General features: G+C 36.0%; 2 protein-coding genes across 12 annotated transcripts; one reads left to right on the top strand and one right to left on the bottom strand.

Annotated features, from left to right (window-relative positions):
* Window positions 1-231: 231 nt before the first annotated feature.
* Window positions 232-7,550, top strand: smo (smoothened, frizzled class receptor). 2 transcript variants are annotated; one of them, XM_069138063.1, is made up of 9 exons: window positions 232-372; window positions 455-806; window positions 1,418-1,729; window positions 2,112-2,552; window positions 2,688-2,860; window positions 3,489-3,829; window positions 4,044-4,245; window positions 4,399-4,572; window positions 4,772-7,550. In XM_069138063.1, exons 3-9 carry the CDS (start codon window positions 1,418-1,420, stop codon window positions 6,057-6,059), a joined length of 2,931 nt encoding a protein of 976 aa, XP_068994164.1. In that variant the 5' UTR covers window positions 232-372; window positions 455-806; the 3' UTR covers window positions 6,060-7,550. The 2 variants fall into 2 exon arrangements, with proteins under 2 accessions (XP_068994164.1, XP_046492782.1); XM_046636826.2 differs by lacking the exon at window positions 232-372 and having other exon boundaries at window positions 380-806.
* Window position 7,551: 1 nt separating this feature from the next.
* Window positions 7,552-22,037, bottom strand: LOC124224705 (androgen-induced gene 1 protein). Of its 10 annotated transcripts, none has more exons than XM_046636845.2 (8): window positions 21,840-22,037; window positions 20,116-20,304; window positions 19,777-20,039; window positions 17,773-17,940; window positions 9,244-9,381; window positions 8,702-8,919; window positions 8,472-8,623; window positions 7,552-7,713 (listed from the first exon to the last, which is right to left on the bottom strand). In XM_046636845.2, exons 3-8 carry the CDS (start codon window positions 19,798-19,800, stop codon window positions 7,661-7,663), a joined length of 753 nt encoding a protein of 250 aa, XP_046492801.1. In that variant the 5' UTR covers window positions 19,801-20,039; window positions 20,116-20,304; window positions 21,840-22,037; the 3' UTR covers window positions 7,552-7,660. The 10 variants fall into 10 exon arrangements, with proteins under 10 accessions (XP_046492801.1, XP_046492808.1, XP_046492800.1 ...); XM_046636852.2 differs by having other exon boundaries at window positions 19,786-20,039; window positions 21,840-21,980; XM_046636844.1 differs by lacking the exons at window positions 19,777-20,039; window positions 20,116-20,304; window positions 21,840-22,037 and adding an exon at window positions 19,070-19,147.
* Window positions 22,038-22,151: the final 114 nt, after the last annotated feature.

Here is a 22,151-nt window from a genome sequence, read left to right as displayed (position 1 = left end):
GATAACCAATCCTAGCTCCGTGGTGTTTTACAGAGTGATGTTTCCGTAACTTATCGCAAGATGTCGGTAAAAGACTTATGCGCTGACGCTGACGACTCACGGGCACGGCAAGGGCTCGGTTTTGGATGCGTTACGATGAACTGAAGACGTTTAGATGTGTCCCAGCTTTGCCTTCGGAAAGAGTATGGAAACTACACAAGGAGCACGAACTCCATGTAATCAAGTAGCAGCCTGAATTAAGATGACACTGGTGTTCCGTATGCACCGAAGGCAGTGCAGGGGGTATGGGGTGGTAGTGGAAACTTTCTACGAATTACATTGCAAGATCATCGATCAGTCGGCTTGAGCATCCCTGCAACCAATGACACTTCGGTACAAAAAATAAACCTAATGTAAACGATTACTGTGATAAGTTTAGTCAATTCACCTACTTGAGTTCTTGCTCATTGTGTAGTCTCCATGGGAAAGAGTTAGGTCTCCTCCCCTCTTCCTTCCTGGTAGCAACTTATCGCCGACTGAATGGAGGATCTTGACGTCGTGGGTGGTCCCGAGGTACCCGGATCGGGGGGTGGTCGCGGGGGCAGGGAGCAACGTGCGTGTGGTCCTTCGTCCGGCATACCCGACTACCCGCCGCCCGGCGTCGTCAGCTATAGAATGCGTTGCGGGCACGATTGCATGCGGATCGCTTTGTCTGAAAAGACGCTTCTCGGCGACGCTCTGATGACAAATCGGACAAATGTCAGAGGTTGTCGTGGAAAGATTGGCTGATAATTACTTACCTTGGTCAAGGAGTATTCGATATCAAGGTACGTGATCGTTAATTACACATCCCGGTTATTTTTAAGTAATTAAAAATTTTTACTTTCTCTTGGAGCTTTATAATTAATGGTATTTGAGGATAAAGTGGTGTGCATTGTGTGCAGTAAGTCCAATTTTCCATAAAAATATTATTTATTATAACAATATTATTTCTCCTTCGCGTGTATACACATATTTGGGTTGTCAGATTCTGATCATTTTTTTAATGGTAAATGTTAAATTAGAATGGTCAGAACCTGGCATCCTGATAAGCATCCATGCGTTTTAATTGTAAACATCATCGTCAACACAGTACTCAAACTTGCACACATGAATTATTGGTACTTATATCTTTGAAAAATCATTATTGAAATGAATATACAGCAACATCTCGTCAATAGGTACAAGATCAGCTTGTAGTAAAAAGATTGGTTTTTCCAAATAGACCTGAGAAACTGGCTACTGATTATGAGATTTATTTTACTATCAATAAAATAACGCAAGATGATAGTCTCACTTTAGTCTATTTTACTTGAACTTGCTTTCTAGGAAAGAATATATGTATATTGTATACGTGCATTAAAAACAAGACTACAAGTGTAGCATTCTCTGTAATTAGATGCTCCAGCTTGCCTTTTTGATAATGGCAGTATTCTATGGAGTTGGATCAGAACTAAGCCGGAACTTTTTGTCTGTTGCCAATGGTAATAATGAAACCTGGAATGGAATAGAGATTGGAAGGTCAGGGCTCAGACATGAAGACCAGAGTTTCTTGATGGATGTATATACAAGTGCAGAGTCTGCAAATTGTAGAAAAGCGGCAAAGTGTATTGATATCAGCAACAATACTTTGTGCATGGGTACTAGATTGACGTATTCAACTACTACGTTAGACCTCATCCCTGATTCTACCTTAGAAGGAAGTATACAGGTTATTATTGTACATATGTATATTAATGATAAGGAAGCATGCATTTTGGAAAATTTATACTGAATACCTCCTGAACTCAGTGCCTGATCTGTCAAAAATCTGTTCCAATTATAACGGGTTATTGTGATTCTGTTCGGGAGCAATACTTGAAAAACAGTTCTATTAGTGCTAAGAATAGCTTTGGTATTGATGGTAATCTTGAGATTTAATTTACTTCTATTATATGATGTAATTTTTTTAAAACCGAATCATAGGTGATTTATTTCAAGACTTTAAAATACTCTGAATTCTATTAACTGTTACTCTATGTATTTCACTGTGTACGTTTAACTGGTTTCAAATTAACTAATTGGATCTATCTATTTTGAATTCATCTTCACAGGAGAACTTGAACCAATTCCGTGGTCTTATGCACATTCCAAAATGCTGGGCAGTAGTTCAACCATTTTTGTGTTCAATCTTTATGCCAAAATGCATCAATGGCATTGTAGATTTGCCTTCGCAAGAGAAGTGCAAAATGGTCTCTGGCCCATGCCGTTTATTGTTTAATCACACAATCTGGCCAAGTTTCATCAGATGTGAAAATGCAGAACTTTTTCCAAAAATGTGTAAAAACGATGTCAGAGATTTGAAATTCAACACTTCCGGTAAATGCCTGAAGCCACTTATACACACAGACAATTCACTATCAATTTTCGACGGTATTGAAGGGTGCGGCACTCAGTGCAGCGATCCACTTTTCACACCGGACGAACAGCGTCAAATCCATTCCTTTGTCGCATGGGCTGCTGCAACCTGCCTACTGTTCAATTTGTTTACCGTGGTAAGTTAGTAGATTGCGATAATGAACTTGGCCCCTTGAATAGTTGCATTGAACTATAAGTATATATCAAGCTTTAGTTATGAATTGTGACTTTCGATCAATGAAAATTCATCAGAAGTTGTTCGTTATGTTTAGGTCACATTTTTGATTGACTGGAGGAGTGCTAACAAATACCCAGCTTTAGTAATATTCTACATCAACAGCTGTTTCATGGTATCGTGTGTAGGGTGGCTGGCACAGTTCGGTCCTGGTAGCAGAGATGTTATTGTTTGCCGAAAAGATGGCACTTTAAGAATGAGTGAACCAAGGTACATATAAATTTAAGTTGAAAATGAGCTTCTGCAAAGAATAAGATTAATTGCATTGTTTCTTACTGATTTTTCAACGGGCCTTAAGTACGCTAGATGCATAAATAATGCCCTACTGAATCAGTATTTTACTATAGCAATGCGAATAATTGCGCTTATTTATAACCACTTATTCCTTATATGAACAATAAACTCATAATACTTTCTGTTTGTATACCTAAGTGAGTGCGTGTCAGGGAATATACTACACTAATATTACTTGGTAACAAATACATGTAGTTTTTCTCCTTGGAAATCACGTATTGCTTACGTTCAGAAACAGTTTCCTTGCTAGGCTATACTGAATAACTAATCAAGTACTTTAAATTGATAGGATACATGTGTATGTCACATCACATCATTGATTTGGTTCTACAAATGATAAACTGAGTGTCTGACTAGAATACTTATTAAGTAAAGTCTACTGCAATAAAAATCGCCTTCAAGCCATTTTGATATCTTTATTTGTGTCACGAGTAGATTGTAATTTTATTTTTATGTACCAATATTGAAATCATTTTGCAAATGAAGCAAACTTGATTCAGAAATTTTAATCAAATTAATCACACAACGAATATCTGTTTTGCAGCGGTGAGAACTTATCCTGCGTGGTGGTATTTGTTCTCGTTTACTATTTTCTGATGGCAGCTATGGTTTGGTTTGTTATCTTTACGTACGCATGGCATATGAGTTTTCAAGCTCTTGGAAAGATCCAGGACAGAATTGATAAAAAAGGAGCTTATTTTCATCTCATCGCTTGGTGTCTTCCGCTAGTATTGACAGTCACAATTATGGCTCTGGGAGAAATAGATGGAAACAGTGTTACTGGAATATGTTTTGTGGGCTATGCAAATCACGCTGTGAGAGCGTGGTTTTTATTGGGACCTATTTGCATTGTACTACTTGTTGGGGGATATTTCTTATCAAGAGGTATATTATTTTGAACTGATTTTGTTTTCAGTACAATGCAGTAATTCATAATCTAATTATACCATTCTATTTTTATGCTTTCTTCCACTCGTACTCAAAGAGTAAGTATGTTGCAAGATTCGTATATCTGTCAATTGATGATTCTACAACTTGGATAAACTAATTTTCTAATTGATTCGAAAAATCAGTTTCTCAAAAGTTTGTCCTGTTTCAGGATTGATAACGTTAATTCATCTGAAGATAAGCAGTCAGGAAGTAATATCTAAGCGAGCTAGCTCCAAAATTCGAGAAACAATTGTGAGATTGGGATTATTTTCGATATTTACCTTTGTGGCAGTAATAGTAACATTTTATTGTCACATCCATGAATTCCAACACTCGTGGGAATGGAAACAAAGCTTCCGAGATTATATGATGTAAGCGTTTGGTTATGCATAATTATTGTGAATTTTTTGTTAATAATTGTTTTTAAAGAGTACTTTTGTATGACCACTATCACTATATTGCTACAAAATACTGGACAATAGTAAATGTATAATTTTTTAAATGAATACCAATTTTATGCTTAGCTGCACTATTACAACGAAATATACCGCAGGAGTATCAGAATGTAAAATGACATCAAGACCCAGCGCGGCCAAGCTTCAATTACATTTATTATCGCCATTCTTTGCTGGTGTTTTAATGTCTTCTTGGGTTTGGACGGGATCAACTGTGGATACCTGGAAAAGATTTCTTAGACGGTGAGAACAAATTCCCCAAGACATGGCAGCTATAAGTAAATTGATATTGTGCAAATACTAAGTTTTATGTTGAAGGTTGATAAAGTAAATTCATTTCGAATGAATGACAAGAGTTCTTGAGAATTCTTCACCAGTATGCACTTTCACAGATTACGTAAGAATATTGATTTACTTACTTCGAATCTGTTCATCATTACAGAACTTTCAACTGTGAGGCAGAAGAACAAATTATACCAAAAAAGTACAAAGCAATTGCTCAAGCCTATGAAAAGAGAAATACATTTAAAAATGCTGGACGATTATCTATAAGCTTCCACAACACACATGAAGATCCAGTTGGTCTAAATTTTGAACTAAATTCAGTAGCCTCTCAAGACTTCAGTTCAACGTGGGCAGCTGCATTACCAAAGCTGGTGACAAGAAGGGGTGCTTTAGTTGGTGTAACAACAGGATCTGTATCGAGCAACCGACGGAATTCCGTTGACTCAGAAATTAGTTTTAGCGTTCGTCGTGTGTCTGTAGAGTCCCGAAGAAATTCATTGGATTCCCAAATCTCTGTACAAATAGCAGAACTTAAGACAACTAGAAAAGTAGCTTCCACTACGTTACCTGGTAATTCTCGTAGCAGGCGAGGAAAACGTAGGAGGCGCGATTTCAACAAGACAAGATCTGGAAAAGTTAAACCACTTTTTCGAAGAGGTAGTACAACATCACAGGAGAGCGAACTGGGAGCCCAGATTCTTTCAGCTTTGACTATTGGAGGGAATCCTAACATTCCGCCCTTACAAATGCCAAACATGAAAAGAAGATCTGCCAGTGCTGGCCTGGATGGGCAAGCCATAAATTCAAAAATGCTAGATGGTAAAAACGCAGGCATGATATTGCCGTTTTTATTCCCAGGACAAAGTGAGAGTGACGAAAACTTGAGCAGTGAAGAGAAAGGTTCGCGTATTAATCCACGTAAAGACATCGATGTGGAAGCCTGCAATGTGGATAAAGAAGAGCAGGACAGTGAGAGCGAAGATAGCCATGCTGAAGAAAATACGAAAATGATATCTGTTGAAGAACCTCCCGAGCGAAGTAAAAGTAAGTCAAGTAACAATAGTACAAAGAGCTATATTCATGACAGTAGTGGTCGACGTAAAGAACTGAAAGTAAAAGACATGGAAGTAGAGCTCAAAGATATGTACAGAAAAGGTGACCTGGTATCGAGTTTGACATCTTTCTGTCCGGAGCTCTCTCGACTCATACAATCTGACGATTCGAAAACGAAGTTAACAAAGCGTCAAAGTGATGATGCAAACATTCAATCCAATGCCAGAGAGATGGCTACACAAACTTCTCTCCCTCTTGATATTTTAGAGATGGAGGAATTAAAGCAAAGTATTGATGAAATAATTAACAGTAGAAATTGTAGCTCTAAAGGGACACAGATTTCCCCACAACTCAACAAAACAGCTAATCGTAAATCTTCTGACATCAGGTAGAGTTGTTTAGTCATACATGAAAATTGAAATGTGTTTTAAGCCGGTTTAGTGTCAGGTAGTGTGGAGTCAACATACGTACTCGCGTGTTCAACAAATCTAAGCTATGTTTCAGGTAAAGCCGAGTACTGTTGAGATCTATACTTGCAATCGTAAAAACTCTTTTAACGTAATAACATTATATTAGGATAAAAAATAAATCCAGCTAAGTAATAAGTATATTTTAACTCTGTTCAATGTCGGGAAATGTATTTCGAGAAATTGACCAACTTTGTAAAGCAAATAATTGTGATACTCAATAAGCATGATTACTGAACATTATACAACTAACCGTCACAATTTATTCATCTGAAATCAGATGATTTAATTGTACGTACTCAACACTTCTTATATTTCGTCATAATTTATAGTATCATGATGTGCCCTTAATTTACTTTTTTCAACTTTCATGTAAGCTATCTATTACGAGCATCCACGTACGCCATTTTACATAATCTTGTTGACATTTAATTAAGGTATGATTTAAGATGCATGCCAGAAGTTGGCAAAATATGGAGGCAAACAAATTCTTTTTACATATTTAACATTTTTTTTATTCTCAAATAAAGACTGACTGAGTGCATAACGTTCCAACTTGTTGGAGCAATATTGATCGTACTTTGTTCGGAACAAGTATCCGAGATCAATATTGTTTTCGATAGTTAATTGTGTTATAGATTGACTCCAATTCTTGTACAGGTAATCAGTATATCAGCTTTTTTAAGTATTAAGTTTTATTATACATAGCATGGCTACTATCATAATGTCATGTTCAATTTTTTCCGTTTACAATAATAAAGTGCAAAAAAACCACCCATCCCATTGTGTATTATATTACTCAATGTCTCACAATTCGAAACAATGAATTGCTCGAGTATAGTGTTATCTAAAATGAGCCCGTGTAAAATGTTCGAGATGAATACAGTTCCTATTGTACAATGCAATATTTTGATGCATCTGAAATCATATTGCTTGAAGCTAAAAAATACGTACATTTTCACTTTCTATGGATAGTAATTTACAGTAAAACCACAGATAAGTAAGCCGTACTACGATTAAAGCACTATCGCACAAGAAATGAATGTAAACATTATTAATGAACACATTTTAGTAAACATTAAAATACTTTAAGGCAACAACGTTCTTGTTCCTTTTCGAGTAAGTAAACGAAGTACTACAATTCTTACTAGATCTCACAATCAAACAAAACTCGACGTACTATGAAATAGCTCATTCATCAATTTAACAATCTCCATTTATTTTTACAAAATGTAACAAATTGCTTCATGATCAGATCTGATTGCTGCAATAACTGTCCTATATAATAACTATATTTATCGTTACTGCTTAGATAACAATTATCAACGATTCTTATATGCTGAATTTTACATCACGGCGTAAACGTGATGACATGTTACAGTAATAACAAATGGACTGTTACGAAAAATGCGGAAAGGACAATGAAAAATCTTTTAATGATATGGATCAAAAATTAAACAAAAATATATAACAATTTATGCATTGGTAATAGCAATGAAACTATATAATACCAACAGATTGACCCTTCATTTTGATTTCTTCTTCTTGGCACTCTTACCTACAGATTTCTTAGCCCGTCCTGAAAAATATCAGATTGCAATTACTGAAGTTTTGTAAGTAGAGAGAAGTTAGAGTATGGGAAAATGTTATTTTTTCACAAATGTTAATATTAGCAACGGGAACATTCATTTGAATGCAATAAAACGACCATTTTAGATCAAGCAGCCCAAGGAAAAGTCTGGAAGTATACAATCAAGTACAATGGGTTCAGTAAACTTGAAAAGGTTATTCAAAGTTATTCAATTCACTTATATAAATTTGGTTCTTCAAAATTTAATTTAAACGTAAAAGATTAATACATGTTTAAAACATATATTGATAACTGAAAATGAACTGATTTAGTCGTTTTGTAAAATGTTAGTGACGTTGGACCTGACCTGACTTTCAGTGAGGTTACTTCTACTCCATCAAATATACATCCCCTTGAAAATATGCATTTGGTGGAGTAGGAGTAGGAAATAAATCGGCGACCAATTCGGCGGGCGTTAGGGTCAAACCTTGGTCATGTAAATTCGGACCACTTTACACGCACTTATCGAATTGCAAAATTAAATTTCAATTTTCCAACACAAAAACGCATAGATTAGATGTTCATCGATAAAATGTACTAGTTTTGAAATCAAAACTTAGACAACTTTGAACGTGTTCCTAAACATGCAGACGTGCATTCAAAGCACAAATGTGTAATCACCGCCATTGAAGAGTATGCATAGTTTCCTGACATTTCCTGTGAAGGCTACTTGAAATGAGATTTGCAGGGATGAGATAGAGCGTTACCCCAGATGAGCCGATCCAAGTACTCTCCCAAGATGTACAGAATTGCAGTAAATAGGAAAAGTACAACGAAAAAACCAATCCGCTGTGGCCACGACAGCACCTCCATGACAGGATATACCCAGATTTCGCTCTTTGCATAAATAATAAGCAACCTGCAGAAATAATTCATGATTAAAACATCATAAAACTCTTTTCCTCTAAATAATGCAATTATTTATGCTGTGACGTACCACACTAAGTAGGAAGCCATAAATATAAGTAGGCCTCCAAGACCAGATAATCGTTTAGGATACTGACGGGGAGCGACAATCATTTCAAGAACAGTAGTGACCATGATTAGAGTGTGCATCAGATGATTTAACCACCAAGGAAAATAAGGATCTACAGCAGCTGGTAGTACCAGCTCACGGTCCACGAACATGAGTGCCCAGAAAGTCACACCGACAAACTGAAGAAATACATGAAATGAAACAAAAGCCTATAAGTTCAACTTGGTACTTCATGTATTGTGGCAAGACATGTGCAAAAAGTAATCTCATCACATGAAAATTATTTATCTAATTCATACCAGTAACTGCTGCTCTATACTCTTTCAGCAAACAGCTCACATGGCCAGTTGTACATATAACATTATCCATATACTGATCATGGCAAGCTCGGATTAAACGTTAACTATTTGGTATACAGCAAGAAAAATTCTTGAGGAGGAAATGACGTTAATTTAAATTTTTAGTCTCAATAATAAGCTGAAAACTTTGAATATTATACTCACCATTGCAACTGGGAATCCAAAACTGGCGTGAATAAAGTCTTTAACACGGCGCAAAATTGGCCGTTTTGCCGGACTCAACTCATTGCTTCCACCAAAATCGTTTAGCAGGCACACGAAAAAGAAAACGGCTTGTAAAATCTGCGAATCGAAAACTTGGTTATTTTTTTTAACGAATGTCGGCAGATTTATCAGTAATCTGATATAAAATCAACCCGTGATGGCACGTATAGTTGGAGCACAACTTCCTTCAAATTGTATGTAATACGGTACAGTATTACTTACGCGCCTACGATATTATGACAGTATGCACATAAACAGTAGGTTTCCATGAGATTTGTAAATGAAACGTATATATTTAGAGGGGCATATTTCAGAGTACTAAATATCTTGGAATATACATTCAAATTACATTTTATCAGAAAAGTTTCTTGTAAATCGATTTCGAAAATGCATCGCCTAAAGTTAGCTGAAATGCATTTTTCGGCGACAAGGTTACATTCAAATATTTTTAGTTATGTCTAATCATTTTTCAATTCAAAGATAAGATTCGACTGAAGGGTCTGATTCGCTTTTCAACTTCTTCCAGTTTATTTACAGAGATGTCTAATAACATGAAGTTTTATTTGCAACGAACATATATATGTATTAGGGATCTCTATCGACAGAGTTTAATCAATTGAATAACAACGGATTATTCACCTAATATCCCCGAGAAAATTAAAGAAACAAATAAGTTTGACAAAGTTGAACTATATTGATTTATTTACCCTGTGAACATCTAAAGTTTCCAAGTAAATTAATGTATTTTATAAATAATGAGTGCCAGGAATTAAAGAATCAAGCACATCTTAAATGATGTCGGTTATCATATATCAATGTTGTAATTTAGGATGTGGTTCTCAACCGCCCCCGCCTGGAATAGAAACCCGAGTGCATTTCCTGCCGCGGTCAAGTAACGCGTGATTAAATTACCAGAGTGCGGTTAGTACTATAATATGAACTTGGATAACTAAGTATACTAGTTTAGCTGGATGTGATATATAAATTGAAATAATTGCAATGGGCGCAGAGAATGATTGTTATAGAAATTAACTACAAAGAGCAATGTATAATTCGGTGTTTTCAAATTTGCCAAAATATCTCGGATTAGGATCATATAGTATAACATATCAGGATGAACGTTTTGTCAATATATATCGTGATATCAATCGAATCAAAATTTGATAAGCTGGTATTGTCCAACTACAATAAAATGACGCGCGGTCTGTGATAGAAAGATTACTTCCCCATTACGTTTACTGAATCGAGTTTAGCACGCGCCTGGAGAGGCGGGCATGCTTTTATCAATGTGATACACAAACGTGTATATCCCTATACAGCTTGAAAAGGCGACTTCTTCAATTTTTCAATTACTTATAATCAGTTTTATAATTTACCGCAGTTCACCGCCCAAGTTGTCTACACGTATGTATATACATATATCTATGTATATATGGACTTTCCGAGTATGATGTACAAGTAAGATGATGATAGTCGAGTTGTAAGAAACAAGTAATTCGATGCACGCGAAGTAAAACTGGCTATCGTGTGTCCGTGTAATGTCAGGAAAAAGTCTCAGGAAAACTTATAAAACTTGTGCATAATATATGTGAAAGAAGTATTCGGTAATGCAACGCTTTTATTGCATACTGAAACAGTAATTGCAAAACCGCGTTCTTCCTTCACAATTACAACACGAGTGATTTTACTATCACTGCCTGTAGCTGTCAAAGACTATCAATTTCACAAACCCTAAGCGTGAAACGTGTAAGACCAAATACTAGTAGGTTCTTATTACTATACCCATATCACTCAATTCCGATTAGAAGAATAGAACCGATGTCATTAAAATACAATTAAATATTACAAGTCCTAATTGTATGAGATCGTTTTTAATATCTCGGTACTTGTTTCCTACCTGACTTGCTAATATCAGTTTTCGATGCAAATAATTTCGATGTCCTAAAATTAACTTGAATCGATTGCAAGACAAAATCATAGTGCAGATATAGTATAAACCTTTGAATTTATGATAACTTTATATGTTTATTATAACTTTTATGATCATTGCCAAGTGGCATATCAATTAAGCAGTATTCAAAGGATAATTGCCTCCTGGTTTCTAACAAACATTCACAGTTTTAAACAAATTTGTAAAAATAGTGTGTATTGAAGTTTGACGGTGAATATCTTCTGAACAGTGAGGTATACAAAAAAATTGTAAGAGACTTTTTTTGTAGAGAATTCAATTTCCTATGAAAACATGAGTTGCTCGTATTATAATGACTTTTTGTTGAAGAGTTATAAAATTCATAAAAAAAAGACATCTACCTTAAAATGATCAAACTTTAACCTTCAATAACTTCTGAACAGTGAGGTATACAAAAAAATTGTAAGAGACCTATTTTGTAGAGAATTTAATTTCCTACGAAAATATGATATACATTTTTTTTTGTAAATAGTAGATACCGAGATATGTATTTTTCTTCCTCACCATAAGAAAAAAATAGAAAACTGCGAGGCGAAGGACCTTCCTATTAAAATTAAAAGCTCATACTTGGAGAGACTGTTTTTGAGGTCTCTACCAACCAAGTTTCCGGAGTACAAAGTGGAAAAAAAATAGTCGATTTTTTTGGCCCACCCTAATATATAGTATATAAAAAAGATAAGTTACAGCATGGATATATTTCCAGCAGGCAAATTCGATTCAAATAAAATATTTGTAAATAAAGTTATAGTATAATAATAAATCGCGAACTGCACGCTATAAAGAGCTGAAACTCAGTGAACAACGGGTAATTGATTTTGCGTCGTTATCCAATTTGTACTTGACCCGTACACAGGCTTCATAACCCCGCAGCTATTCGCGCGGAATAAATTGGGAGTTTCCAAAATTTTGTTGACAGATTCCCAATAAACCGCGAAGCAAGGTGTGGAACGCCGGTAATTTTTATCACCATCAGCTGCTAGCAGGCAGTGAAAACCTGCAGCGTGACCGCAAAAAAGCAGTACATAAAAACTGGCAAAACTTATATACCATTAAATATACATAAAATATATATATAATCAACCAAAGATTCGTGTATTATTCGAGTCTTGATTTCGGGTAGATTATATATCTCGTTATTATCAAATTTCCGTGCGACCTGTTCGTAGAATTAGATCATGCAGTTTCTATGCAAACCGATTAAGAGGTGATAATTTAATTATATTTTCAAATATGTATGCCGTATCCCGGATGGAAGAATTTCAAAACTTGTAGTTACATAACGCAAAGAACATTCCGTTAGACCATAACATAATTCATGTTCCTTCCAGACAAGCGGCTACCTTTCACTGTAATGTGCAACAAACAAGCCTTCTAATAGCGTCAAGTTTTTTTTTCCTCTTACAAAAAAAAGTGAAGTGACCAACGAATAAAAACTGAATATCTCTAGTCAATTTATTGCGAGGCTGAAACTAAGCAGCCAGAATCAGCAGCCAAAATTAGCAGCCAAATGTTCTAATGTTCATTTGAATAAGGTAGCGAAGTCCTAAAATCAAAATTTTGTCAAATGCCTTGAACGTCCAATACTTTTGTAGAATTATTAAGATAAAACCGAAATGCATTTTTCTGTTTCCACAATGTTTAGCACGTTTGGCTGCTAGTTTTAGCTTCATAATTTATTGATTGTACGTTGTTAACTATTTGCGTTTTTGTACACTGTAGTGTATATACTGCATATTAAATAATTGAGAAGTATATAAAATAGGGCTCAAATTTGCTGACAAATCGATTAACTCTATTCATTTAGTAACATTATTCTCACATTGTGAGAAAAACGCACATTTCGAAGAAAAAAAAAACTCAATTTCTGAAACATGTCCGAAACATCTCAAAATTGTCGGAACAGCATTTCTTTACTCAAATAAAGGCATTTTGATTTAATGTGTTCATTTCAAAGTGAACGGGGTAAGGGATATTATAAAATTCAATTGTGAAAAATACAAACCGCGTTCCAGAATGTAAGAAATTTAAATCTGCCGCCGTAGGCATCATGCATCCTGGCGATATGTCGAGGGACGACTGTATAGGTGTGATCGTAATAGACCGCGAATGAGAATTGCGCGAAGGCAATCGCGTGCATTCCTCTCAGCAGGGTGTCCCGCTTTTTGTTCCTGACTCCCGTAGCGTCCATTTTTGTGATCTCAGATTCGTCTAATGGCCTGTAAATATCACAGTCTCTGTTTCCTCCACCGAAATAATACCGAAAATTTTGTACACCCGTGCAGGTTCGAACTTTCAACAGATTATAATTACAGAGCGAGAATCGAGCGTGCACAAGAAAATTTCAACGAGTAAAGAGGCACGAGTTGACTGTAAACAAGACAGCGATATAAAATAGGAGGTTGCTGTATTTTTATTCTCTTCTTTGACCCGCGTTCAACTGGCGATCAACTCTATCATACTTCACAGATCGAGGCGATTTATATAAATTATATTGCAATGATTTGATGCACCAACAATCAATCAAAACCGAATGTGCAAATATATTAAGAGAAGCATTAATTAAATCGTGAAGTAAATTAAAAAGTACTCCGTTATCAGACCAATAAAATTTGCCTTAAGATTGATTGTTTTGAACTTTATAATCCCGACCTCGTAATTTATTCGTAAACTGTTTATTATAACAGACTCGAAGTTTGAACCGTGATAATAGATCTACATATGATATGTATATGACGGCAAAGTGACGTTGATTCCAATGAATAATTCAACTTCATGAATCTATCGGTATATAAGTTAGTGATATTAAATTGTTATTATCAAGATCAAGATCGTGCCTACCGCTACAGGAACCATTGAAACGACCTGTACAAAACGGTATGTCAAATCAGTGTCTCTGCTACAATATACCCGCGAATTCTTTTCCAATACGTGAAATTTAGGTCGCCGATGGCAAAATTACAGCCTGCCGAAAAGGTTATAAATCTCCACGTGTGAACGTGACTACCGAGTCAAAACATATCCAAAGATCTCGAAATACGTTTCATGATCTCAAACTACGAAATATCGATGCGAAATGAATATAACTGTACCGTTCATTCGACGATCGAATCTATCAATACTCGAAGTTCGAATCGTTTTCCGAGACCAAATATACATAATACGTATGGCATGTATACCTTGAACTTGGAATGTCACGAATAGTAGTATACAGATATCGAAATACGCACGGAGGTTCGGTCGGTAAGAGTCTAAATCACCAATTTACTAGGTGTGCTAGATTTCCGACTCCGTGCTGAGTCCCGCAGTGTTGTATAACCTCGAAATATTTACCCAAGACGAAAGTGACTCGCACGGCGCACGACTGCTGACGATGGCCAGCTCCGCACTGAATGTATGCACATACAGAGAGAGACTGGATGGATGAGAGAACGGGAAAGTCGAACTACAACTCAACCCGCTGCGAAGCGAACGCACGCGCGCTTCAACGGGAGTCGGACGCGGCACGTGTATGCGGAGTATTTACATGATCTTTGCGTTTGACGCACTCCGCTGCAGCCTCGCGACGCATTGTTGATTTGGGAATCGCTTGAAATTAGACGCGAGATACGGAGAGTGTCTTTGAGCTCGTAAATTGAACGTCGGGAACGGGATAAGCATAGTTTCTGACTTTTCATAGGGTCTGACTTACGACGGAAGAGGATTTGGATTTTTCCGGTTTCCACGGACTTTTCTAACGACAAGAACTTTGTTTACATATCTTTTCGGTGATCTGTCTTGGAGACGGAGAAAAAATAAGGAAACGAAAATCGCTGCGTTACACGCTAACCCCTTCCCCTCACGTCAACTTCCACATCGCGAGATTCAATGCAATCCACATCTCCCCGAATTTAAAAGCTTACCAAGGCTCACAGACTATTTACATGGCTTTATCGGGTTCCTCCGGCTTCGTTATTTTTTAGAAATCAACTGTTATTTGACGAAAAGTCGGATATTAATGTAACCATTGTCACCATTCAGATGATGACGTGCAACGGACTCGTGAGAAGAACCCGCCAATCCACCCCTGATCCACGGATCTGCACGAGACTTCGCAGAATGAAAGAGTAATAAAAATAAATGAACACGTGTTTCGGCTTATTCGTAAACATTCGATCATTTCCGAGAAATTAATGTTTAAAGTTTCGACGTTGCTTCACGAGTCTGTTATTTCCTATTACTTTTAAACCTAATACCCTGTGGCGTATTTCGGAATAACGGACAGTTGCTTTGGAATGATAAGTTGTCATTTCAATATAGCGCCCTTGTATTCATCAATAAAATAAGGAAGGAACATTCGTTAAGCATACCTCGACGAAGAAATGGAAAAAGCAAATTGGTCGGTACTTGAACACGAAGCGCAAAGACTCAAAGTCGTAACGAGCAGATTCATGAAGCAGTGTCGTGACTTTAATCGTTATTTTCTCGGGAGACGGTCGAGTGTTTACGGATAAACTAGAATACATGTTCGTTTATTTTCATTACTCTTTCATTCTGCGAAATCTCGTACAAGCCCATGGGTTACAGTTGGTGAGTTCTCCTCGTCAGGTCGAGGATCCATTTTGCAAATATTACTAGCGCTATGTAATTGTAAAACTTAATGTACATCGCTGTTGCGGTTTGTTTCGTCTGTCTTTCTTGCGAAAGCTCACCTCTTATATGAGGTCCACTAGTATTTGATTGTAGGTTCTCTCTTTTTATCTACGTTATATGGCTTCTGTGTACTATATTTGATTACTAATACATGAATAAACATTAAAGTCTTTTCTAAGGAGGGACAGAAGCGTCAAAATCCTTTGACTTTTCGTTTGACACCGAGAACCCTGAACCTACATTGATGATAAGATCGAGAAAACATCCAACATAAGTAAAATATATCTACGTCACTTCAAACTTTGTTAAGAATTATCGTTATTAGCTGCATTCGGAAGGAATGTTGTTAATTTTTGAATGGAAAAATATATACACGGATTAATCGGTTCGGTTAATAACAGAAAATCTGTGTGATGAATAAACTGTTCGTAATTCGCATCAAATTTTAAGGGTTGCGATCTCGTTGTCTCGGTCAAAGTTTAATGATGATTCGTTGGAGTCATAAGTTTTGATCCACCCATGCATTGTAGAATTGAATGACATCAATTTGAGTAATTGGACGTTATGCGATTGAAGGTCGACTAAAGTTGCTGTAGGTGAAGACTTTTTTGAAACACGTAAAGAACACTATGACTATATATATACTTTGCAACTTCTACTACGATTATTGTTTACACGTAATTCCAAGTACAGCTTTTATTAAGAATAAAAGTATTAATTTTATTTTCAACTTGCACTTTCAACAAATGCAATATAGCTTGTCATGTTTGCAATATTATTACCCGGGTATAATAGAAAATCGTAACAGGTTGCATTGAGTCAAGGTTGTATGGAGTTATTTAAAAATTTTAATCCACTGGATATGCAAGTTTATTTAAAGACCAGAACAAACATAAATATAAATTATTTCTCAAACCAAGGATATATCTCTTTAGATATTTATATGGAAATTGTTAGTTCCATTTTTAACCTTTACCCTGTCACATAGGGTCTTTCGTGCTCGCGTGATTTCTTGTTATGTGTATATTTTGTAAACTAGAAGGCCCGCGGTTTTCTCCCAAATGAATAATTAAGTGATCAAACTATTGGATCTTCAATTAGACATCTCAAAGAACATGCATGAATTTCCTCAGAATTTTCTGAGCAATTAAAATAACCAAAATAAGAGTAGGAAACGAAACACCCCATGTGACAGTAAACGTATACTGAAAACTATGTGACAGGATAAGCGTTAATTATATAGTATTAGCGTATGAAATCATTCCGTTTACACACGGTGTGAGAGAAAACGGGAAAGATAACGAGTAATCAAACAATTCAAGATACTACTTGACCCCGGTGAAATCTATCTATCTTATTTAACTGCTCATTGCTTAACCGATACCATAAAGTTACGTAATAATTCGAGGAACATTCCAAGCATTGATAATGTGCAATTCACCCACAGCAGAAAAAACAGCACATCATTGTAACGTCTGCCGTGCTTTTTTTTCATTTTATTATAGATTTCGGATAATTTTGGGGCGATAGACTAAATTTTCAGTTGCAAAATAAACAGCCTGAGATGCGAATAACTCTAGGCACTATTCAATTGGTGGTCGAAGCCCGTTTTGCAGATAACAGCCCGTATTGGGAATTCAGTAACTGATTACACAATTACACAGACCGCAATAAATAATTATGACTTAAGACTTATCGTTGAAAATACATTTCTAATTTAAAATTAGCCTTCTGCGATACCATATTTTTTATACTTAGGAACGACAACGCCATCAGTGATATTCATTCTGTTACTTATTCGACAAGCCGTTGAAACGACTTTTACGAGAGTAAAATAACTTTTTGTTATAATGTACGGAATTGAAACTCACCAAGTTCCAAAAGGTGAGAAACTTCAATTGGCCAGGGTCGAATTCTGGGGCTGGATTTCTCTTAGGAAAATGAAGGTGCAGTATCGCATAAGATATCGTGAATACGTATACTCCCAAAATCGAAGCATGGGTAAGCCCATAGCACGTTTGTTTCCCGCGTTGTTTCCACTATGAAAATACAAAAGCGTGTCTATAAAGCCATGAAAAAATATCATGCCAGTAGTCATTGATTCAATGATAATTATGATAACGACGAATCCTCAGTCTTCTAAAACAATCGAATCTACGTTGATATAATGTGACAAATCTCAGGATTTCCATTAATCAACTAACAGACGAATGTTGGACGTGTAATCCATCGTCATTATGATATGATCGATACGATACGACGAAGATTTGGTCAAAATAATGTTTGAAGAAAAACGAAATTTGTTTGTCTAAATACTTGGACTAAACGATGCCATTAGCCTACATCTCTGTCTCAATATCTGTAAACTTCCAAAGACTTGCGATATTCAACAGAAATTTTCGACGCATCTGACGTAACATGAATGGATACAGGTTTTACAATGACCTTCTCACATTGCGTAATACATGTAACATATGTGTCGCGTGTATGCGGCAAGCTACAAGTTTGTGCAACAACTATGTTACAGCTCTGGCTGCAATATTGTATAGGTACCACGTTGAAATAACGTAATTACAGACCCCACAGCTTGTGATTATGTGAAGATACAAGTGTAATGTTATCTAATATACAGAACTTGGTACGATATTTTTAACGCACTTACTGTATGTAAAATATAGAAATTATAAATCTAATTTTAGTTGAAGATAAAAAAAAAACTCGAAGAATAAAGTTTGAAATTATGCATTTTTTCATTTTTAAGGTATATACGGAAACAAGCAAAAAAAATCCGGCTTCTCAAATTTCTACCTTTTACGTATGTATAATACATTTTATGAAATTATCGGTAAGAACAATCAGGATTATAAAAGATGACAGAAGTGAGTTAATGTTTGAAATCTTTGGAATAAATATTAGGTTATCCATTGATTCACTGTTCGAAATTAGTAACTATACGTAATATTATGTTTCAGAAGGTGCAATGACCTGCCCTTCGACGAACTTTATCTCTCTCTCTCTCTCTCTCTCTCTCTCTCTCTCTCTCTCTCTCTCTCTCTCTCTCTCTCTGAGCATCCTGACTTGCACTGTCCAATTTATTGTTAGTTTTATTTGCCGTGAGTTCTAGCTCTTTCTTGAGCAAGACAATGTACGCATATTTTGCCAACTAACATAATTAAAAGTCATTCTAAAGTTATAAGATCGTTGCTTTTCCTTGTAGATCACCATCACCATTTTGCCATCACTACGAAATTTCGATCTCGTTAAATTTCTACAACTATCACAAATAAATTCCCGGGTTTCTTGAAAGAAAAAAAAAAGAACCGAGACCCGAAGGACAATGCCGATTTTAAAATTAAACTCCGCGAATACCAATAATTATTGGGTATAAATATACTATCACTGGAATACTATTGAACGGACGTCTGCATATAAAAGTTAAAGCTGTGTGCAAAGTTCACTCGTGTCAAGGTATAATTCTCTATACTGCTATAAAATACCGCTGCGCGATCCTGACGTAGCACAGGAGGCTGAAGCTAGCAGTCAGAATTAGGAGCCAAACTTTCAAACGTTCGTTTGAATAATGCAGCGAAGTCGGAAAATTAAAATTTTGTGCAACACATTGAACCCTCAATATTTTTATAGAATTATGAGGATAAAACTGAACTACATTTTTCTATTTTCAAAGAGTATAATACATTTGGCTGCTATATAGCTTCAGCTTCATACGTTGCATAGATAAAATATAAAGGAGTTTCATTGAAAAATAAGGTTCATAAATATTCTCCGCGATATGTCTATGCACGTAATATAATCCGACGGGTGGGTACATATTTTTATGTAACGCTATTGTAATACGCAACGCCGCGTGTACGTACCGAACTGACCTTACTGTCCGTCATAGCGAAGCCGTCCTTCCACGCAGTCCGCGATCAACCGAACCAAAACGAACTCTAGCTCAGAAATTGGAGCCAACTCGGCTACAGCGGCGACGATATCCTACTCCTCATACTCCTCGGCACTCACAAGAAACAACTATGCATCGGAGAGCTCTCTATAGTATATGTATGCCGAAAGCGAGACGATATTTCAGGGGGAATCGTCGCACTCAGATAAGAACTGCTACCGTAGATTACAGGACCTGAAATACGAACCAGTCATGCCTCACTAATTACACGAGATTGTTCCAAGCTGGGTAATTAGAAACTTACACTTACCAGACATTCGGAATCAGCTAATACGCTCGTGTACGCCCGAATGTACGTGGATGTCTCTTTATTCACATTATGCGCAAAATTGCGGGCGACTTACGACACATCCGAGTGAAAAATTTCAGCACGACTTTGCCCTTGAGAATTCTGACGATGAGATAACAACCGTGGATGGTAGAGCAATTCGCAGTTTAGCTGAATAATTACACGATTTTAACGATTGTAAAGGTGTAAATAATGCAGCGGCCGAAAGAAAGGGGCCAAGATATATTTTAGTTTTTCAGTTTCGATTTGCAATTGTCCAGAAATTACGTAACGCTGATTTAGGAGGATTAATTGGAGGGGAGCCACGCCTCACATTGAGTGGCGGCTGAAGGAGGTCATAGTCCGGAATTGCTCGTAACTGAAGCATGTTCTTCCTTGTCCAAAATAAGTAGACACGAATATTTTATTATTTATTATAAATTATAATTATATATAATATTAAATATACATGTCCGCTTATTATGGCCAAGAAAAAATATACTCCGGTTACAAGCAATTCTGAAATATGATCTCCGCTGACCTACATGATTTCAGATGGCCTTGCGATAAATTATCTTATATGCAAGAAGAATGAACGCGAATATTAACGATGAGTATCAACTCTTTTTGGCCTGCAATGCATAATCGAACGTAACGAAATATTCAAGTATGTACATCCGTGCCGATAGACGATCAAATTCATAATAGACGAAGTAAAGAAGACAGGCCAGAAGATTCTTGGCTGGCAATGAGAATTTTCGCAATCGCTTAACTGCTAACTTTTAAACGAACCGTAATTCAACACGTCATCGGTCAACGAACCTTCTGCAGGGATACCTATAGATATAGTTTAATGTATCTTAATTCTCGTGTTCGAAGAACATCATTGTCCCTCCAACATTAATATTGAAATAAAAAGATGAGAATAAATATGTGAGGTTTTGTTGAAAATCAAAAATTATAATATTGTTCATTTTTGACGAGTCAGTAGGGATCGGGTTGTATAACGTGGGGCAATAATATCCAATACCCAAACCAATTTAACGTGATTTACGAATAGTTGTCGACTACTTGTAGTAAATTATGGAATCAATGTGGTGTAAATTGATTATTGCGTGCATTAGATAATAATTAGCTTTAAAAAAATTTCCGAGTCAATATTTGTGCTCATGTTATACATTACGAATTGTAATTGACAAAATCATTACTCCAATACCTTATAAATATTTTCATTCGTATCTTAAAATTATATGAATAGTAGATATACTTGTTACTTGGTAACGATTTCGGAGTAGAATTTTTAATTGCTTGTAGATTTACAATATAACCTGCAGGTTAAATACGTTAACCGGTTATATTAATTAATATGCTAACCGGAAAGTGAGTCAACATTATATTTGATATGGATTCTTATTGCAAACCGCTGAAATCATTTTTTTTTTCCTCTCAAATGACGACAAGTCGGTTCGTAATAAAACCATTGTAAAATAAATGGTGAATGGAATAGAGAAATGTAAGGTATAGAATATTTGAAAAGAAACGTTGTGTGTCAAAAGATAAAATATGTAAACAATGTGGAAGATAAAAATAAATAAACGATTGAAAGATTTATATCGTAAACACCTGAAGACCCGTCATGACTAATTGTAAGTAACCTTCCGACATGCATATTAAAGTATGTATACAAGTACAGGTGAAATACTCACACAGAAAGTCGAAATCCGTTCCACTTGTACGCCCAATGCGCTGAGGATTTTACTCTCATATCAATTTATCACAAGTATTAGAGATAGCTGTGTAAAGCAGGTACTAATGTTTTTATTTGTCGCACTGGTCATATAGCTGGTACTAATGAGGAGAGATAATTAGGCAAATTTTTATATAACGTTACAGCACGACCTATGGGCAATTATTTCATCGATGCATCAGCGATAAATTCTGGTGAATCACAATGGCGTTTAGGAAACCGTAACGCGCATACGCACAAGTAAAGGTACAACTTACTCTCGTTTTCGCAG

This window comes from Neodiprion pinetum, chromosome 1, assembly GCF_021155775.2.
Source record: "Neodiprion pinetum isolate iyNeoPine1 chromosome 1, iyNeoPine1.2, whole genome shotgun sequence".
NCBI classification, from domain to species: domain Eukaryota; kingdom Metazoa; phylum Arthropoda; class Insecta; order Hymenoptera; family Diprionidae; genus Neodiprion; species Neodiprion pinetum.
The sequence above is the reverse complement of the archived record's forward strand: the minus strand, read 5'-3'. Positions and strand labels throughout refer to the sequence as shown.